This window comes from Apis cerana, linkage group LG6 (genome assembly GCF_029169275.1).
Source record: "Apis cerana isolate GH-2021 linkage group LG6, AcerK_1.0, whole genome shotgun sequence".
Taxonomy (NCBI): Eukaryota; Metazoa; Arthropoda; class Insecta; order Hymenoptera; family Apidae; genus Apis; species Apis cerana.
This window is the reverse complement of record NC_083857.1, coordinates 7,793,219-7,814,489: the sequence shown is the minus strand read 5'-3', so window position 1 is coordinate 7,814,489 and position 21,271 is coordinate 7,793,219. Positions and strand designations below refer to the sequence as shown.

Below are 21,271 nucleotides of genomic sequence, written 5' to 3'. Positions count from 1 at the left end.
CGCGATCATCCCATCTAACGAGTCGTGTTTCCGGTTTTAATCGTTTCTCCCCATTTCCGTTTCCCTCCGTCTTCTCCTTCGTCTCCTTCCTTTTCTCTCCCTCAACCCCGTGATATTTTCTCGTTCGAGTATCGATCTCTCGCTTTTTGTCGAGCTATATAATTATATACGCGCAGTATAATTATGCTTTAGAATAATTTTGTCGATGGGTTTTTCCTTTTTTTTTTTTCCATCGTGCATCTTTATCATATTATCAGCGAGCAGGATATGGACACTGGCAGGAGGAGATGTGGAATGTGATCTGTTTATTTATAAAAACGAGGGACGATGGTGGTTGTAACTTGTTCGAGTATTTGCGGCTGCTCTTTATTATTAGCCCGGTTTTTATACCATCCCCCTTTTCTTTCCTCATCCTCCCCCTCCTGTCCCGCCATTTCTCTTTCTCGCATCCGCTTTATTCACCGGGAACTTTTACATTCTTCAATGAAATCACGCTCCTTCTTGCTCGTGATTTTATTCTCGATATCGATACAAATATATTCGTGTAAATTCATTGAAAAAAGTGTTTATTTATTTCGATAATAAACGATGGGACGATAAACAACGAGCTTCGAAACAATTATACGTGTTTGTTAAATCTGTCGGTAATTTGTGGACGGTGCGGCGCGATTTCGTTCACCAGGACCGTTGTCAATTTGTCTCGTTGTATTTTTAGAACGATTCATTGAAAAATTCGGGTTAAAAAAAAGATCAATTTGAGAGATCTTCTGGAATTATGGAACGAAATACCTTTATGAGAGGATTATAAATGTATACAAAATTTGAAAGATTGATCAAAATTTTTTAGATTCCATTTATTTAATCGTGATTATGAAAACGTAAATTTTCATCTAGTAATAAAACTATTACTCATCTACTAATTGTTTAAAAAAGTATTCATTGATCACGAAACAGGAAGAAATCTTTACGATACGAAAAAAAAATTTTTAATAAACAAGCACTCGAGCAAAAATAATGAATACTATCATCTTTCGAATTCGATACAGGGGTGATTCGTAAAAAAAAAACACCCCACGCAACTCGTCGATTCACATACGTAGAATAAATTTTCCAAAGACGAACGAAGGTCTATCAAGTTGTGCCAAGTTATGCAACGTGATCCGCATTTCCGGTATCGACACACGTGCAATTCGGGGGAACAAACAGTTAACGAATTTTTCTCCCCCTCCCTCCCACAATTCGCGTCGAAAAACAGGGGGACGCGTAGACCCGGATTTACGTTTCCAAAGGATCTTTCGTTTCGTTGAAATAAGATCGAGTCGAGTGGACGTCGAGAGAGGAGGGCACACGGACCAGCTCTATTGATCGACCGTCTAAAATATATAAGGAGGACAATCGCGGGAGGACTCGTGAGGATAGGAAATAGGAGAATTTTGGATCTTAGCTTTCTGAAATATCCTTACTGGCGCCGTTAAATCCTCGAGTTGCCAAGTTGCGAACCTTTAACCCACTTTTTTCATTCGACCAACCGCCCCCATCTCCGCGTGCGCGGCCCATTTAAAATCGTATTTTATTTAACCTGTGCGACGAAACGTACCCTCACCCCACCCCGTCTGCCGAAAATAAGAATCGCCCAGGATGCGCTCCGCATGCGAGATCGATCTGTATCTCGATTTAGAATGTGTACGATTCGATCGCGCTGTTACGACGCCCCTATTCTTTGTTCGATCGATGGGAGGAAATGTAATAGTGGAGAAGAATCGGCTGATTGCATTCGTCCCCTTTTCGATTTTACGGACGAATTTACCTCGTTTGTTTTAATTAAGCAAATTGCGAATTATTGGAATGATTCGAGTCTGTATTTATCGTTTGCCGATCGACGATTTTCTGATTATTTAATGATTACGCGGCAACGCGTGGGATCGAATATAGAACGACAACGGGAGTAAAGGGACGAGTTTGCGCTTTGGTTTTAAAAGGAAGGGGTCGAGTCACTCGGATTCGTGATTCGAATTCGAATCTTCCGATCCGCCAGGATCTTTCGGGCTAATTAAGTTTTCCAGTCAGTCGACGAATTGCTTCCCCAAGTCCAACGTTTAAACGTTGAATCCCATAGTCTCAGGGATACGTGAAAATTCGATTCTAATCCTCTCCTTCTAACCTTTGATCCTTCTCTTGTACACGAATCGAACACCGATTCCCTCGATCGTTGTTTATCACCATTTTACGTTAATTAAACTCGTTATTATTTTATTTTATTTACAGCGAGACGAACGACATGAACACGGGCCTTGTGGTCGAGGTCTGGTGCAAGGGTTTCCTGTGGGATCGTTTCCTGGGCTACTACTACGTCCCCTTATCAGAAGTGTCCTACATGAATGAGGTAACGTCTAAGCAGTCCCACGATACAACCATCACGGCGGGGAAACAAGAACAAGAACACACAACACCTCCTGACAGCACGCGAGACACGAACAGCAACACACAGCCACCAGACCTCACCAACACGGTACACTAATTGATACGTGTAGCCAGCTAGATTTCTGCCTTAGCCCTGCAGATTAATTTCTAAACATCGTGCATGCAACGACCCCTCCCCTTCCTCATATTTGACCAAAACGTTGGTTGGTCATCCAAGTCTCATAGCATCCCAGCTGGCTCTCGTATTATTCGGGGATCGATTTTAGGAGGCGCGTGTCCCGATATTCATCACGTGCACGTGATCCTCTTATCGCGATGGAGGTGTTCGCGTGTTGAACGAGACTTTCGCCAGGATATAAGAGAAAAATAACCTACCAATTTTGCGAAACGAAGATTCGTATTGTTCGAGATTTACCACGTGTTCCCGATCCTTGACGTTTCGCCAGTCAATATCTTCTGATCTATGGATATAGAACGAATAAAGATTTTGAAGTGTCAATATCTCCAGAACGACGAACGAATCATTTCCATGATACATTTGACAAGAATATAGAAGGTTTTCTATATACTAGATATTAATTTTTGATGAGTAGCACAAGATAAATATAAGCGTATTAACGAAAAGAAAGCTGTTCTCCATCTTTTATAATGTTGGAAAAAGTTCAGTGACTCGCTTTAATATATTATATTACAATAGAACAATAGTGAAATATTCTTTGAAATAGTTGCTTCTTTCTTTCCAACGAAATATCAGTGGATATCAGCGAATTAACTACTCCTAGAAAAGACTTAACTAGCCCTGTGCCTTTAATCCTCGTATTTCAACTTGGAGCGCAAGGGAAGCTTTTTTCAAACGAGAGACGGCTCTATCTGAAGATGTTCGAATACGCTTTTTACAACGAAATCTCGTAACATTTATCTATGAAGAAGCGAAGGATTCGAAGGTACTCCAGTGTGAGGATAGGTGCGTTAAAAGCGTCGCGAATTTTTTATTCGTACCTTCTCCCGCCCCTTATTTTTCCAACGATTTTTCCCGTAAATACCGCGGGATCGCGCTCCACTGAGCATAAACTTTGCTTGATTTTACAACGTGAGGAAAGAAAAAAGGAAGTGTGGCAAAATAAGGGCATGGAATATACACATACATGGTATCTTGGCATCCGTTTAAATGGCATCGCGTGAGTGTTACTGATCGAGAAGGCCGTTTTATAAAAAAAGAAAAAGAAAAAAATAAGAGAGAGAGGGAGAGAGAGAGAGAACACGACTGCAAATGTCTGGTTTGAAAAATTCTATTGATAGATCGGTGACACGATACGTTGTTGTTGTGGGTTTTCGCGAGGGATTTCGCATTGATCCATCTCTCATGAATATGATGTTGAAAAATATTTTGGTCAAAAACTGTGAGTGGTTCGAAATGTTGTGTTATTTTATTATATTATGAAAATATTTTTCTAAATCAAATCAAAGAAGAAACTTGATTCCACTTTTGACTCGATTTTGCTTGCAAGAAATCGTAATAGATTTGATCAAGATGATCTATTGTATTAATTATAATAAAAAGCGGGAAATTTTAAATTCAATCGTACAATTTCACAGATCACGGGTTAAGAACTGTCGACTTACAGCAAAAATGCGAAAAGTACTTTTTTCGAACAGCTTAATACATATTTATGAATCGTTTTAAACCAATCTCGGAGATCGATAACCAAATAACAAGGATCGGGAATAAGAGTGTACGCGCTCAAAGAAACATAACGATTACACGGGCCGTTTGATTCGCGCCAGTTTATTTCGCCCAAGTGTTGATCCATTCCGGATCGATCGGGTATCGCGCGCGTGGCATCGAGTGGATCATCGAAACGACTTGATATTCTCGCGAAGCCCGCCGTACGAAACGTACGTGAAATGAAACTGAAACAGAAGTGTTTACACATCGAACGAACCTCGAAATCAATTGACGACCGGGTTGCACGCTCGATGGATGTGTGTAACGAGTTTTAGGTTAGCCCCCATGATGTCGTCCATGCACCTGATTGGTCTGGTGCATCGGTCCAACCCGGTCGATAATACGATTACCGGTAGAGGCTAGTGTTCGTCGCCTCGAGAAATAAAATGCTATACCGTGAAAAACCGCGAGCGATATGGAGAAGGAAAGGAATGAGAAATAAGCGAGAGAACATCTTGGGCGTGAGTTTAAAGTTCTGAATTGCTGACTAGAAGATTTGGGTTCTAATCTCAAGTAAGTTTTTCTCGTACTTTTTTTTTTCTGGAATTGGATGCTCGTAGAAAACGGGTAGAAAACGTTTACGTGGATTTATGAAATTTGTGATTTGTGGAAGATGAATGTCGGAAATGTTATATTGAACCGTAAGCAATATAGAAAAGAAAAAACGATGAATAATAAAAGGATGCCTTGGATGAAAATCTTAGAGACTTTAGGTTAGAGTTTTAGGTTAGGTTTAGGTTAGAATTTCGAATCGGATCTCTTATTTTTTTTCAGAAGTAGATTTTATATATATTAGATCGAGGAAAGAATATTTTACGATATTTTGCGGTTAAAAGCGAATCTTAGTTCAGGATGTTAGATATAGAAGGAAAATAATAAAGAATAGGCGAGAAAGAGAATTTCAAATTGCACCGATATCGAATTCCGTCTCGAGCGATCTCTTCATATTTTTCTTCACTTATATTCATAATATATATCCAAATATTTGTACATTCGTTCAATCGAGATCCGAATACTCGTATTTTAATTTACATTCGAATGATAAATGATTACACAAAAGGTTAGATTTGTTCCTAAAATATCCCTATAATAACGAATCGTAATTTTTAATTGGCCAAGAATTAATTTGCTATAGGAAGAAGTTCATCGTCTCGATTCAAGCGCGAATATAAACACATTTATAAATCGTTTGATTAGGTCGAGAATTTTTCTCGATTCAGTTTTATTCTGAGCATGATTCATCGGTAATTGGAGAGTGCGGCTAACATTTGATTCGATCTTTCCCGTTCCGATTCCCCTATCTCTTCCATCTTCTCCTCCTGTATATCGATAACGTTCGTACAGTTTCTTGTTAATTCGGAAGAGTAACGATATGATAGCGGATGTAATTACGCGGAATACCTTTGGACGTGGATAGATACAATTTCATGCTTCGTTCTCTGCAATGTTTCCTTTTTTTTTCCTTTTCTCTCACGAGAAACTTTCTCCCTCGCTTCGAGATAATTCTATCGGCGAGCGAGGTTAATAAAAAAAAAGTTACAATCGAGAAAACGTATTTAGAGTCGGAGGAATTAGATTTAGAAACATACCAATGATAGCTTTTAAGGTAAATCACCATTTTTAATGGTGAAAATCAGATCGATGTATTGCGTTATTATATATATATATATATATATATATATATATATATATATATATATATAGCGAAATACGTCTAAATGGATCGTTCAAACACAGAATTTTATTCGTAACGATTATAACAAGCCTATTTGTCACGAATCGATCTTGGAATTAGATTAGATCTTCGCTCGTTGATTAGTTGTTTCTCTCTTTTTTTTTTCTTTTCTTTTTTGCCATTGTTCTTTCTCGCGAAGAAACACAATCATGGCGCAAAATGATTTGTTTGCGTTACATCGAGAGATATATTGCGTATATCGTGATACGTGCATTTACACAAAACTGAGGGGAATCTAGTGGATTTATTAGCAAGGTTATCCAATTTGCTGGCAGTAAGATGCTAGATCGGAGTACGATTTCAATATATAACAATCAAAGAATTGGTAGAAATTGCTAGACAAGACAATACCTACGATATTCGCCTATCTACATTTACACTTTTTTAAACCGCTATATCGGATTTATTAAAAAATTCCCTGAATCGGCGTTGAAGCTATTTTTAAATCGCTCGCTAAAACCTTATTCCATCTCCGACAATAAACGGACTTCCGACAGGGAGGTTGCTGGCTGTCACCATAGCGGTTGCCCGCGGTCTCGGGGTATTATGCGGAGAAAATCGGTCGTCGGGGATACGATGGAAGTTTCACGGTGGTGGTGGAAGTCGAACTCGTAAAAGAACGAAATGTCTGCACGCGAAAGGTTCCGTTTGCGGTCACAGAAGTCGTTCCCATTGTTCCCCGCGAAAATATCGGTTCTCTCTCTCTCTTTCTCTCTCTTTGTGGGCCGGCGATCGATTCGATATTTGGAAGGAAAACGCTCGTTTCCGTGGAAATCGAATGGCCGATTAATTGTCGAGAGAAAGAGAAAAAAAAGAAGAAGGAAGGAAAAAAGGAAAAACCGTGCGAAACCCGACCTCCACGATTTTATACATCTCGAACACCTTTCACCGTGGATTTGCAAATTCACGCGATAATGTTCTCGTTGTTGTTTGATTAATAATTAACGATAATTTTCGAAAATCGTTCGTCGGTTTCCTTACGATTCGATTTGAGTTACAACGGCGCCGGGAAACTCGACGATATCGATCTGCATATAAAGTAAGTTGGCCACTACTTAGAAATTGTATGTATGACAAATTGCTCGTGTGGAATAATTTTACTTGGCAAATGGATTCTTTACGACGATTGTTGGAACGATTGTTTCCATGCGTCGTCTCGATGGCGAGAAAGGGAAAAATTACGCTTACAGATCGTGCTCGTGATCGTGATATTTATTTCATTTATGCAATTTATCTTTCTTTTCCGTATAAGAGTTCTTAAGAGAGTGCGATATACAATTGGTCGCAAAAATCTAGTTTATGATATATAATGGATCATATGGGGAGCAATTTTTTTTTTTATTGATGGAATATCATTTCGAAATCTTAACCTTGAGCAAACCGGTTTTGAGCAAAACGATTAGATTTTTAATGGTCCATTATCGTAAAAAATTATACTTTCGAGTGATCTCTCGAAGAGATTTTCGGTCGAAAAATATATCATACTCTACTTACGTAAATTTTCATTGGAATTTTTCTAGAGTGATGTATTTTTTTTTCCTTGTAAGACGTTTCAGTTTAATTAATTCCATGTTAAAACTTTCATTGAAGTTTTATTCAAATAGAGTCTTAACAATTTATGTTAGGTACAAAATAATTTTTTCTTTTTTTTATCTTGAAACAATGAAATTAAGGTTTATCTTACCTTAGTTACCTCTCTACGAGATTCTTGAATCCCATGTATTCTCACTGGGAGAATTCCAATTTAAGAATTTCTTTATTTCTAGCTCTTTTTTCATTTGCGAGCACCCGGTCCAATGCACTTTCATACGGTGATAAAAGAGAATTCATGCTAATTAAATTGGACGGGTCCTTTATCTACTGGGAAAATCTACGAATAGAAGAAACGGGGCGTGAATGCATTCTTGCATTCAACAAAAATATTTTTCGCTTTCTCTAAGTTAAATGGTGTACCTGAAATTTTTTTTTCTATCCATTTATGTTTATTGATTTCTAGTTTTCTATATTCCTTTTTCTTTGATCGAACTATTTATTGTTAATTTTAATTTGTTTTTATAATAAACCTTGATTTTTATAATTTTTTACAATTCTATAGTTTTACAATTTCCACTTTTAATGGTTCAACGGTCTTTGTAAATTTGCAAGAACATTCGATAATCCATTTTTTTAACAAAATTCCTATTCGTTGTAATATTTCATTCCCTAATGCTATAAAAAAAATTAAATTGTATTAGAATATTATATATATTCGCGGAGTATTTTTAGATTTCAGAGGCCAATATAAAGATAAAAGTTAATATTCATTAAGTTCGAGCAATTTAAGTTCGTATTAAATGAAGCAAGTTGAAAACGGAGAGTAGCGATGTAACGAAGACAGACCGATTTCTATTCCCCTTTTTTCTCAACGTTTTACTTTACTCTCTGAAATTGACAAATAATAGATCCCTTGTGTCAAAATTTTAACGCCTTGTATAATTTCATAAAAAAAAAAACTAATCGCAGTAATAGATAGACCAATCTTTTCTATCCGCGCTTAAGAAACAATTCCGGTAATCCCGTTAAAGAGTAGAAAAAAAAGGTGAAGAGAAATGTGGAGAAACGTCGATCGCTATAATCGAATATCGATCTTCGATTAAAAGTAACTTTATATTCCCTCCTTATATTCCATCCGCTAATTTTCCACGGTATCGTGGATATCGGTTTATAACGATATTCGGTTCGTTTCATAACTCACCATCGATGTTTTTAAACCCGAAGACCCATTTCCCGACATTTCGTTCGGGAAAGAATCAGTGCTCCTTTTTTCCTTTTCTTCTTCTTTTTTTTTTCAAACGAGCCACGAATTCGAAATGGAATCGTAACGGCCCGAAATCGGATTGTGAATCGCGAATAGAGGTGACGAGAGGGAACAAAAAGGAAAGTGAAAAGGGAAGGCGGCCCCTGTTTGTTTTTTCCGCACGAAGTGCACCAAGTGCATCTTGTCTTTCGACGGAGGGTCGAACAAATTAAATTAGAGAGGGCAGCCTTACCTCGGATACAGGGGTCGCAATTCAGTCACGTGCGACGAGCCACCCCTTCTTCTTCTTCTTCTTCTTCTTTTTTACACAACACAACCCGAATATACTCGTGTCAGTCTTTGGCTGGCAGGCGCAACCCCTCCTCCACGTTTCTCTCCGTAAGCGAACGATAGGCTTTAATCACGCCGCTATATGTATATATATATACGTTTCATTCTCCACGTAAGTATTCCTCCACTCCTTTCCTCTTTTTATCTTTTCTTTTCTTTTTCTTCTCCCTAGAAGACGACTCGAGCGTATAATAGATTTATGCTTAAACGGGAAGCGTATAATCTTCGATTCGATACACGCGCGAAATCCAGCCCACGTTCGGAAACAAAGACATTCGGCGCGGACGGATATTAAACGCTTCCCCATATCACGGTGCCAACGTTATAAACGCAATATCCGATTTTACGGGCGCTCTATCGTAAAATATCAGAAACGTCGACGATAACACGGTTGATTCAGAAATTACGAAACTAATCGATGAACTTTAAGCTTCTAATTAAACTTTAGCTTCTCGTAATAAAGAGAGAGAGAAAGAGAGGGATATATGGTAAAAGTTGAGACGAGACGAGACAAAAACAAGAGAGAGAGTATATAGTTGTCGCCGCCGTTTACCAGATATTCCCTCGAGAGAATAGAACAAATTGGATTACGCGGTTGCACGGGCGAGTTACGTTTTTAAGGGGGTTGGTATCATCCTCCCTTTGATTTTCTTGACTCCCGAGTCAACTCGAAGCCGGTGTCGCGCACGAGCTATCGCTGGTATCGCCGCCCTCCCCTCGATACCGCACAGCTCCCATCCATCGCTGACAATCCCTCCCCCGGAATCTCCCTCCCTCTTGTGCCGGTGACGTCACTTGGCGCATAGCCAACACGAGAACGCTCAATGAAACTTGGCCTGGGAAGCCAAGGCGGCGTGGTTGACGTAGCCGACGTTATGCTGCGTGCACACGTTCGAAACGAAGCTTTAACTCGTGTGGCAACGACCTTGGCGCAAGATTTCCAGGATTTGTTCACGCGCCGCCACCCCCTACCACCCCTTACCTTAAGGAACGGGTGTGCAATATCGGCCTCGTGGGTCAAACTGGAGCGAAAGGGGGTAAAAATCCGCCGGGTAAACGCTTTTTGGATTTTCGCAATAGCTCGAAATAACTGTGGTCGAATATTTAAAATACGTGGAGGAGGGGGATGCAAACGATGTTGCACGAAGATGTACCCATCTGAGAATGGAAACGATTATAGATATCACGATTCGTGGTTATAAAGGGGAGGGGAAGGAGTGTTATTAATCGAGGAGCGTGGCCGGATAATTGCGACCGCGATAATTGTTCCATTCTGATCGTCGATACCGTTTACGATATCCCATTCGTTCACCGACGCTCACGGTGCTCCTCTCGTCGAAACAGAAATCGATGAATCACGTTCGCCGAACTCGTTCTTTCATGTTTCCTGGAAACGAATCGATCGGGGCTGGCGTTCCAGCGCCACCGAACAGAGGGGAAAAGACGGATAACTGAGAAGCTGGAGGAGATATATATGTATATAGGCGACCCGAAACGACAGAGACAGCGTTAACGACGGGTGAAGAAAGAGAGAGAGGAGTTGACCGACGCGATAAATGAGAAAACGAGGAAGAACCGGCGACGAGGACGTGGGAAAACGCGTGCACGGCGGTAACAAAGGGATGGGTGGGGAGGGAAAGGAGAAAGGAAGACGAGAGCATAGGGGAAATATGGCGGATTCGAAAAGGGATAAGGTGAAAGAGAGGTGAAAGGAACGAGCCGAGGGCAGGTTGGTTTTCCTGTTGCGAGGACAATCTGGGTCAAGCCCGGCTTAAAATATTCATAAAGCTGCACGCGAGATCCACGTACGACTGGTTCGATTCACATTAGAAATGCGCTGACTGGGGGGTATGTCAAGTAACTCTAGAGGGATGACGATGAGACATCACCGCTGATTCGTCCCACGTTGTATTAGCGATCCGTGCTATTCGTGCACGCCCACTCGTTCCTGCCACAGAGGGCTTGACAAAGCCTCTCTTACCCCCTCTGACACCTCACCCCCTTCCCCTGTCCCACGCGACAGGGGCGACAGGGTCCGCCATCTCTGCCCGCTCCGGGGGCCGCGCACAGCCGAATCCTCGATTCACCGATCCCCGAACGCGCGAAGAAAAGCTTTGTCCCGCGCTGTGTCACGCCTTGAGAATGAAAGTTTCGACCCGAAACGGGATGTGCTTTGCGAAAGAAATCCCGGCCGATGCTCCAACTGTTCTCTATCTAACGGGTCGATACTTGCCCAACTGGATCGGAATGATGTCCTCTCGTTTTCCTCACTGGAATAATCAACGATCGTAATTGTATCGTGTGTGTACATGGAGAGGTGGAAAGAAGAGGAGATGGAAACATTGGAAAAGAAGTCGATTTAAAGAATTACAGGACGATCGATCTTTCAACGATATCAGTTCTCGCTCTTTCTTCGGAAGATTTTTACTTTTCCGAATTTGCATTTTCATTAACGACTTAAGTCTCGGTGAAAAGTGCTCCGTCAACAATATCCCGTTTCTTTTCCCCGAGTCGCCGAAAAGAGAGGGGAGAGGATTTGATCGGGCAATAGTTTCCGGAGAATACTTTTAACGCGTTTCGTTTCTCTCCCGATTAAGATGCGGAATTTGAATTCTATTACGATTGAAAGAATTAAGAACAGAAAGTTGTACAAGGTAAATAAACATCGGTGAGTGGAGGACCGAAGCCAGATGGAAAAAAAGATAGATCCAGGATCACGTTCCGTGGATCTGAAATGGATGGACGCTCTTCCATCCGGTAAAAGATTGAAGATGAAAAGGAAGTCGCGGATCGATCGAGTCCATTCCATTTTACGTTTCCTTACCCCCCTAGAATTCGAAGAGAGAAGGAAGAAAGAGTGGATGACGTTAAATTGTTTTCTCTAATCCTCGAGAAATCACGTCCGGCCGACACGTGGTCCTGGTGTGTATATATATATATATCTCCCCCGTTGCACGCTCGTTACCGGCTGAATCGACTTGTCGAGGAGGTCAAACATCGGATTTTCATTTGGTGGAAGGGCAAACTCACGGCCTCCGAGCCGTCACCTATTTGCTCGTGCGCTCGTGGATCGGCGTGACTTCGATATGCGGATTGTTGACTCGAGAAATTGACGGACGGAGGGGAGAAATCGTCGAGCTTTTCCTCCTTCTCTTTTTTCCTTTCTCTCTCTTTCTCTCTATCCATCGAGGTTCGTTATGACACGACGTGATGGGTCGGGTTCGGTGGGCCACAGCCGGCAATTTGATTGAGCAATCGCGGTTTATCTGTCCCCCGTACGCCTCGGCCAGTATCAGTTTCGCGGTATCGTTGCGTGACAGGTGTTTAAACAATTAATACAGGACAGGTTCCTTTGATATATTAAGCGATCGAATTTCTCGATTGTTGGAACGATGAATTCGAAATCGTGTCGCCCGATCGATCAGAATTATTATAATATTTCTTTTTATCTTCATCTATTCGTTCTATTTTCGTTTCGGTTGAAACGATCATTATGATTAATAATTTATTCGAGTTTTTGTTTTCTCCTTACTCCGAATTGTTTATCTGTTAAATAAGATTTTCCCAACGATAGAAATAAAAGTTCCATTATAAATTTTTCCTCTTAAAAAGTTAAAAATTTCATTTTGATAAAGTTTATTCTTCTAATAAAGTTTGGATTAAAAGTTTCGCACAACTGTTAATTCCTCCCGTACAGGAGCAACGTTTTTACGAATTATCATTTAAACTTTCTCGTCGTCGATATCAATCGCGACGATTGGATCAACGTGTAGGAAAAAATTGGAAAAATCGAGGATTCCGCCCGTGAAATTTTGAAATTCGCCGTTTAATTAATCCCCGAACGATTTGCATTTTCGCATCGTCGCAAGAAGGGCGAAATAACGGTGGCACGCAAGGAGAAGCGGCGTTGCATATGTCAGACGGATCCTCGGTCTTGTCGCCCGTAACAAATGTGCCCGTAAGTAGATGCAGGCCTGCAAACGTCAGACGTGGGAGCGCGTGTCTTCAGATTCGCGTGATGAATATACACCCAACTGGCCTATCCTATGGCCTCGCAATTTCAATTGGCACGTTTCGATTTTTCAGAAAGATTCTATCCATCCGAGGAATATTTTCGATCGTTCGATAAATAAGCGAAACGATTATATCCATCTACGTGGATTTGTAAGTTTTTGAACGACTATATAATTCAGAAAATGTATTCTTAATAGTGTTCGTCGCTAGTTCAAATAATTGAAATTCAATTAGAGTTCGCCTAACCCTCGCGTTCGTTAAAATTTCACTTCGATAAATGGAGTTCCGCTGCGTGGAAAATCCAATCCGTTGGAAATTTGACGAATACTCGTACGTAACAGAAGTTCATTAAACTCCACTGTTTTTTTTTTTCAGGGAATCAAGGATTCATTGACCATCGTTCGAGTCTCCTTATATCCTTCACGAAAAAGAAATTACGTGCAAATTGATTATATTCTCCGCTTTTCATTTTTCTTCCACCAATAAATTTTTCCTCTTTCATCATCGTGAAATAGAGCTTCCTGAGCTTATCTTACGCGCCACTTTTTTTTACAACGAATAGCGTCGAATTTAAATTTTACGGTCCACCGTCTTTTAAACGACGTCCCTCCACCCACACACACACACACGCATACTATCCATTCACAATTTTCTCAAAGGATAAAAATTCTCCACGCGAAGAAACGTCCGAGAAACTTCCGACGTTAACGACTCGTGTCGCAATATTATAGCATCATCACTGGTTTTACGGGGGGAACGCGTATCTCATTATCGCGTTTTCCTCAAATTGGAAGGATGAGACTGAAGGAATGTTTGTCTTCGTTCCTCGAGCCGTTGATACATCTTCGCTTCGAGGAGCGTGGCATTCGTTGGCGAGATGAATTTGCACGTTGAGTTTCGTAATCATTTCGGAGGCGTTGTGTCGCTTAATTGCGGGGGCGTCTTGTCCCAAGATTCGCGGGTATCGCTGTAATTCTCTTTTTTCTGCCCCGATTCCGACTCGCGAATCTTTACACCGGCAACGCCACGGCCACGATCGCAAATAAAGAAAAAAAGAAAGAGAAACGACGTGTTAAGAATCGTGTCGCCCACTCGTGTTTGTATCGTAGTCGGCTTGCACCGAGATCACTGTTTTCGAGATTAATTCGAGATTAATCGAGATATTTATTTTAATCTTGACCTTTAGAATTTTTGATTCGTTGCTTCGTTTTTTTTTTTTTTACAAACGACACACGCGATAGAAGATTTTATCGGAATGAAAATTTTGAGGAAGGAGAAATAAATGTAGGATTGATACGAATAACGATACGAACCTGTACACCTATAATCCAAGTATCTCTCAGCAACATGACAGCATAATCACTCGTACGAATCTCGTTAATAATTTGAAACGATCGTGATACCATGCACAGATCAAATGACATTCGCATTATTATATCGAACGTGAAAATTTGAGAAAAGGGAGGGAAAGAGGAGGGAAAGAAAGCTCGTTTTCCTGGGCGGTCGGATCTCGTTCGAGAAATCATATTTTTCTCTAAAATATTTGGGGAACAACAGATTGATCGACTTGTTTTCCCACTTCATACACCATACTCTGCACAATAGCATCCCTCGTGAATCGCATCCTGTTTCTTCTCTCGTGTGCTACGGTCACACGAGATAATTGGGTCCGGGAACAGATTGATACAAGGACAAGGGGACACACCGATTGCTAACCCAATTTGTATCTCCCTGATAACCCCATAATCGTATAGAATTAACTCGAGGAACGTGGAGAACCTCGTGAACTGCAGTTTTATCAGCTGCCTCTATCCGAGGGCAACAACGAAACAACGAAGTTATACTTTTATAAGGTGTAAGGAGATAGCCAGGTAATTATATTTGCGGCAGGAGCAAATTAATTGTGGGTCTTGGAGAAAGGAAATAAATGAGTGTTGTTGAGTTTTGAAAGCGTGAGGTCCGATCGACGATGGTTTTTAAAAGGGTAAGTAAGGGAGGAGGATTGATAGGTAACGATACGCGGTAACGAGCTGTGTTATTTTTGTAATCTCGAGATACGAAACTAGGGGAGGAGATGAGAAGATGTTTCAACTAGCGGATCGTTTCTTTGTCTGTTGACAGTTCTTCTTTTTTCTTCTTCTTTCCTCTTCCTTTCTATCCTTCCATCTTACTGTACGCGGATTCTATCGCTTTTCATTTTCGAGGTTCTAGCCGACGACGTTTTCATCCTCTCGTCTGTCTCATGTCCAATTTAGAAAATTAAATTTTACGTCAGTTGAGATGCAAGAAAAATCAATAGCCACTGCTTGTACGTTTTCGCTTTATATCGTTCAGACATGACTTACTGCCATTTCGATGGTCAATAGATTTTAATAGAAGGCTTGAAGCGATCGTTCGCGTAATTGTATTTTTCTCGTCCGGTTTTTTCGTGTAACGCGGTGGAAAAAAGGAAAAACGTTTGGCAATCGAAGCTAATTTCCCAAGCGATAACGATAACTTTGAATTGTCTTTTTTTTTCTTTGTTTCTCTCTCCTCTAAAAACTACAGAGAGCGGAGTTCTTTTGCATTCGTTGCATCGGGTATTTCTTTTACTTTCACGTTATCGCAGAGAAAACTCGATTAAAAACGATTACTTTATGACGATATTTTGTTTTACGATTATATTTTTGTTTTACTTTTTATTCGAAGTAAAAATACAAAATTTATTCGCATCGTGTACGAAATAAATTTGAACGAAAGAATGGATTAAATTCTTGCACATCATACCTTGATATATGTAGCTAAAACGAAAATTAAAAATAGTTAATAATACGACCTCGCTTGTTTGCCAACTACGTGAATAATTCCCATTTATAGTTGATGAAATTACGTTACGATGTGCTATCTATCGCTTACTCTGGTATGTAAAGTCGTATCGTAGATTAATAAAATTTTTTTTTATTATCTAACGATGAATAAGTCGTTTCGCGTGACCGCATGACTAATGTATTTGTAAAAATAAATTTTTCATCACAAAATTATACTAGATCTCGTTGAATATCATTTATAATATTTTAGAACTGTAATTTTCATGTTTTTACAATAAAATCTGATATTATTATTTATATAAATGTTAAAAGACACATGTAACAAACGATACAATAAATTTTTGAATACGAGTACCGCGAGGAGTTCGTGTTGTAACGTTTAAATTTGCCGCGTATATGAATAGTAAGATTGTTCCAACTTCCTCCGATAGATAGAGCGGTTGTAGCCAGTATCCAAGATGGAGATTCTAAACGCGGTGCGTGCGAAGTGTATCGGAATTCGCGTGTGTATTTAAAGTTTTCTAGCAAGTGATTTAAAGTTTATATCGTGCATCGACAATAAATATATCGAAACGTTTGTGATATAAGTGTGGAAAAATGATTCTACGCAATTGAAATATCGATTATTACCGGTGTCAATGAAGCGATTACTGACGTCAACAACGTGACAAGAAAAAACGTTGGATTTGGCGCGCTTATCGGCGAGAGAATGTGAAATCATAAGGTAATCGTTTTTACAAATAAAATAATATGCGAATAATCATTAAATTCGGGTATATTTTCTAACTTATAATACTTTCAATCACAAAATATGTTATTTGTGACATATTATACTTGAATAGTATCTTTAAGAGAAACGTTATTTACGAGTAGAAATGACTTGATAAATTACGACGCATATAAATTTTTCCTAATGAAATATGTATACATCTATTATTTTCGTGAATAGAATATTATTTTTTTTAATGTAATTAAGAAATTAGATTCGCTCTCTACCCAATTTTGAAGTAAAATTTGCATCAATAAAGTTTTCTGGCATCAGTATTAACTTAGTTCCTGAATTGCTCTAGTTTAACAGTTAACGTTTTGTCTTGAAGTCACTTTGCTATTACGTTAATTCTCAGAGGTCGCTTATAATCAAATCATTATGGTTCTATTGGTTTCTAGAGATATTTCGATTTTTCAACCATTTTAATTTTCTGTTTTTCAATTCAAACATTATTTTAAGGTTATCGTGGTCGTGTGATCTTGGTTTTAAGATTCACTTAGTTTAATGAAGTCGTTTTCACGGTCATCTTTGGCCTTTGGGCTACATTAAAGTTAGGATCAGACAGTTAGAGCCAAGATAGATACAGAGATATCAAAATAACTAATTTTGTAGCTCAATTAGAATTTCTAAATTACAAATGTAAAGATAGCAGATTATTGGATCGTTACGGCTAATACTACGATAATATTTTGAAATTACATAGTTCTTAAATTCGTTCTTTGTTTCTAAGATTTTTATCTTTAGAATTCAATATTTTACGGACTGAAATAATTTTTAGACATATTTATAGATTTTGCGTTCTAAATATTTTTTGTATTATCTACATTATATATATTATTTATATTATATTATATTCATTTTATTGGAAAATTATTATTCAAATTCATAAATTTCGAGATGATTTCCATTATATATGACAATTTGAAACTACGGATTAAGCCGTATTGTATTTCTCGAGCTCATAGTTGTCACTATTGGCTTCTGCAAGTTTAGGATGGTATTACGTTCAACTTGTATCATTGTGTCGTCGAAAGCATCATGTCTTATGATTCGTGCGGTGGATGATGTCGGACAACACAAATTCACTATTGTTTCCATGTAGTCAACTTTGAATATACGTTATAATATACGTGATTTGATTTTTTATCATTTACATTCACTATTCGTTATTTCTCTTATTCGCGATAATATCATTTGCAAATATATTTTATATACAATTTTTAATTATTTTTTAAATCGTGTCCTAATTTTCTTATTCATCATCTTGTATACACTTTGCGATCATTTCATTAAATATGCTAAATAATACGAAGTTACAATAATCTCTTAGCTTAGTTTTCGAATATTGGCATTAATAATTGATGAAGGTTTGAACCCTTTTCTAAATCTCGGAATTTGTACCTGTCGAAACACTAACCATATCCGACGTGGCTCAGTTTCGATAATGAAATAATATCGATGGCTTCGACCATTGTTAATAAGTTTATCGATAAGTTTATGTGTATTTCATAATAGGAAAATATCGTTTTTCACAGTTTTATGAATAACAATTTTCCATGAAATTTATTAAACAAAATATACAGTTCTTATATTAAATCGAGTAATTTTCATTCGTATCATAAATCTTATGCATCTCTCGGATAAAAATGTATTAAAGATTGAATATAAAAAAAAAAGTTTTGCCATAAATAAATTCTATCGCGCAATTTCGTCCATTTTTTACAACGTAATTTTTTTTTTTCTGAGAAAATATGAAACAAATTTGCACAGCATTCATTGAAACGAGCGTGAAAATCGTATTTCTTAACTTCCTCATTCGTACAATTTCATTGTTCACGTCAATATCTGTCCACTCTCCGGTCTTATTATTTTACATCAAATTTTTCCACACGCAAACAGTTTTCCATTCCGATGAAAACGGATTCGATAGATTTGTTTCTTGCTTTCTCTCGAATTTCCCTTCTCCCAATAGAATTGCCATTTTCCTCGCAACTCAAAACAATAGCAATGCGTATTATTCAATCATTTAACCAATATATATCACTTAACCAATATAAGTTGAAAGCATTTGCAAATATACGGTGTTCCATTTCTCCTCTCTTTCCCTCTCCTCCCTCTTCGCTATTTATACAATCGTAAAACTTTTAAAACGTTCTTCCATAAAAATGTACAAAGAATCCCCCGAAGATTGGCTTCTTAAATCTAAAGTTAAGCTGTTCTATAAAATATTAACTCTTTGATCACGTAATTTTCTCAATCGTCCAGCGAAAAAAATTTTAATCAAAGGAGAAGGAAGGTCGTGACAAGCGAGAGAAGAAAATCTTTAATTTTAAGAAATTGCGAGTCTCTCTCTCTTTTTTTTTTAGAAAAATTTTAAAAAACTGTAACTATAGATAAAATTTAATAGAAAAATCATGTATACTTTCGAATATTAATATCACGCATAATACCACAATAGTTGTGGAAAAATACAAGTGCATTGCTCTTCTAAAATTTCCAAATGAAATAAGCCTCATAAACGTATAAAATCCTTATCCACGCGATATTTTATTATCTCTCTAACTTTTATAGATATAGAAAATATATTTTAATCTTTGAAAGTAGCTACTATAGATTCCTCCTCTTTCATATCATAGAAAGAAAGAAGAAAAGAGAGAGAATATACTATTACACGGAGAAAAAGAGAGAGAAAAATCTTCCTCTTACGTTGGAAGAAGAAAAAAAAAACGAAGAAGAAAATCTTTTTCCTCCATTAAAGTTTTTCCACTTTTGCCATTTTCTTCTTCTTTTTTTTCCCCCTTCCCTTCTCTAAAACTCTCATATATATATACACTCGCAAAGATCCGTTGTTGTTGACTGGCAGGTGAAAATTTTCCATTTCCTAAACACGAATCACACGCGCTGTTTCCCCCATTCGTCTCGTTTTCGGGAAAAATTCATCAGCACCACTTCTCCACCGAGGCCCTCAATTGGCCGGTTTAAACCGGAAACTTAATTGCCGCGCCCCGGGACAAATTTTTAACGAATCCCTACGTCGGATTTCCTGCATGCCTGCATTTAAGTGGATGAGTCAGGAACGACCTTTAAATATACGAATAGGTTGTCGAAAAGGATCGGTTCTGGACGTAAAAATCCAAATTAACGAGAACAAAGGTCCCGCTCGAGCGTGATTGATTCGATCGTTCAGCCATCACCAAGCGTTTAAGCCGCAAATCCGGAGTTTGAGGTTGCGCTTTTTTTTTCTTCTTTTTTCCCTTTTTTTTTTAAACGATCAAATATATATATATATGTGGAGATTTTATATCGTCTCGTCGTCGTCGTCTCCGTCTCTGCTCGGCCAATCTATCGAATTTTTTATGGTCAGGCATAACGATCAAGCTCGATTTGATAAATCGGCCGATTGCGATCTTTGTTTTAATGATTTGTTAACGTTAACATGGTTGGCGTGCCGGATAATGGAGTTCGATATTAAAAATAGGATCCCTCCCGATTTTAACCCTGATTTTTATTTTAGATTTTTCACAAATATTCGCGTGCTTCGTATCACAACCTCGTCGAGTCGAGTCGAGCTATTTATTAATAAAATCGTGTCACGTGAGGAACGATGATCGTTGTGCACTCTCGTAAGTTTGCCTTGTTACAAGCAATTGTTGCTTGTACTTTTTTTTTTCTTTTTTTTTTAGACAGATTAGAGGAAAAGAATACGGAATTTTCACGATTAGACTGCGGTTTATGCAAATTCGTATTTTTATGTTATTTTTGTTTTTTTTTTATATTTATGAATAAGGAAAGGAACATAAGAGGTTGGGGATTCGTTTCATTGTTTCAATATTATAACGAGTAGTTTACTTTGGATATTTTGGATTATACATTCGCAAATTTATTCCTTTTATGAATATATAACAAGACATAGGAAACGAAGAATTAGCTTTGCAATAAAGATATCACATTGAAAAATTTATTCGTTTCGTATCTGAACAATTGCTATTTATTTATCGTTTCTTCGCTTATTTCTATACGTGGAATTATAACTTCGAACAAGCTAACACGAGAATCTATCGCGTTTAAAAAAATCAGTGGAATAGATGGAAACGGTGTAAAGTGGATGGTTTGATTTGTAATAAAAAGGGCCCGTTGAACGGGAAATTCGGTATTATCGCAACGAGCCAATTGGCCCCGATTTACATTTCCCTCGCCACCGTTACATTTCTACCAATATCGGTAAGTTGGAAGCGTAAATTTTGGAACGAAAATGCCCTTATCTTCCCACGGAATGTATCGTGAACCTCCGTTTACATTGTGAATCATAAATGTATCAATGCAAACCGCCGATGTTGCGATTCTCCGTTCCTCGGTTGTGAACCGCGTTGCAAACTGCGGGAATATTCGCATGGAAGTTTCATTGAAACTTATGCTTATATGCATCGGTGAAATTGATATTGGTGGAAACACGCAAATACGAATTAAACTTGTCTCGATGGAATCGTCTTCTTTTTTTTCTTCTTCCTTTCGTTAACACGGTTCGACGAATAAAATGGTAATTTATAGTAATATTTACCGTATCGAGAAAAATGCGTGAAGTTTGATTCGTACGATTGATTCGTGATGATCTGCAAAAATTATTAACGGGATAAATCATATTTAGGTCATGATTAAATTCGCCGATATGATC

At 38.3% G+C, this 21,271-nt stretch overlaps 1 protein-coding gene and 1 long non-coding RNA gene across 3 annotated transcripts in view; one reads left to right on the top strand and one right to left on the bottom strand.

The window, feature by feature from the left end:
- LOC107995194 (uncharacterized) overlaps positions 1-21,271 on the top strand; it is a 109,250-nt gene that overhangs the window by 29,045 nt on the left and 58,934 nt on the right. For both annotated transcript variants that reach the window (XM_062076195.1, XM_062076194.1), the window contains exon 4: positions 2,266-2,509. In XM_062076195.1, the coding sequence (XP_061932179.1) occupies positions 2,266-2,509 (244 nt within the window). The remainder of the gene's footprint in view (positions 1-2,265; positions 2,510-21,271) is intronic.
- Positions 7,074-8,872, bottom strand: LOC133666244 (uncharacterized). Its single transcript, XR_009830097.1, has 3 exons — positions 8,617-8,872; positions 7,836-8,090; positions 7,074-7,752 (listed from the first exon to the last, which is right to left on the bottom strand). It is a non-coding gene; the product is annotated as an uncharacterized LOC133666244 (long non-coding RNA).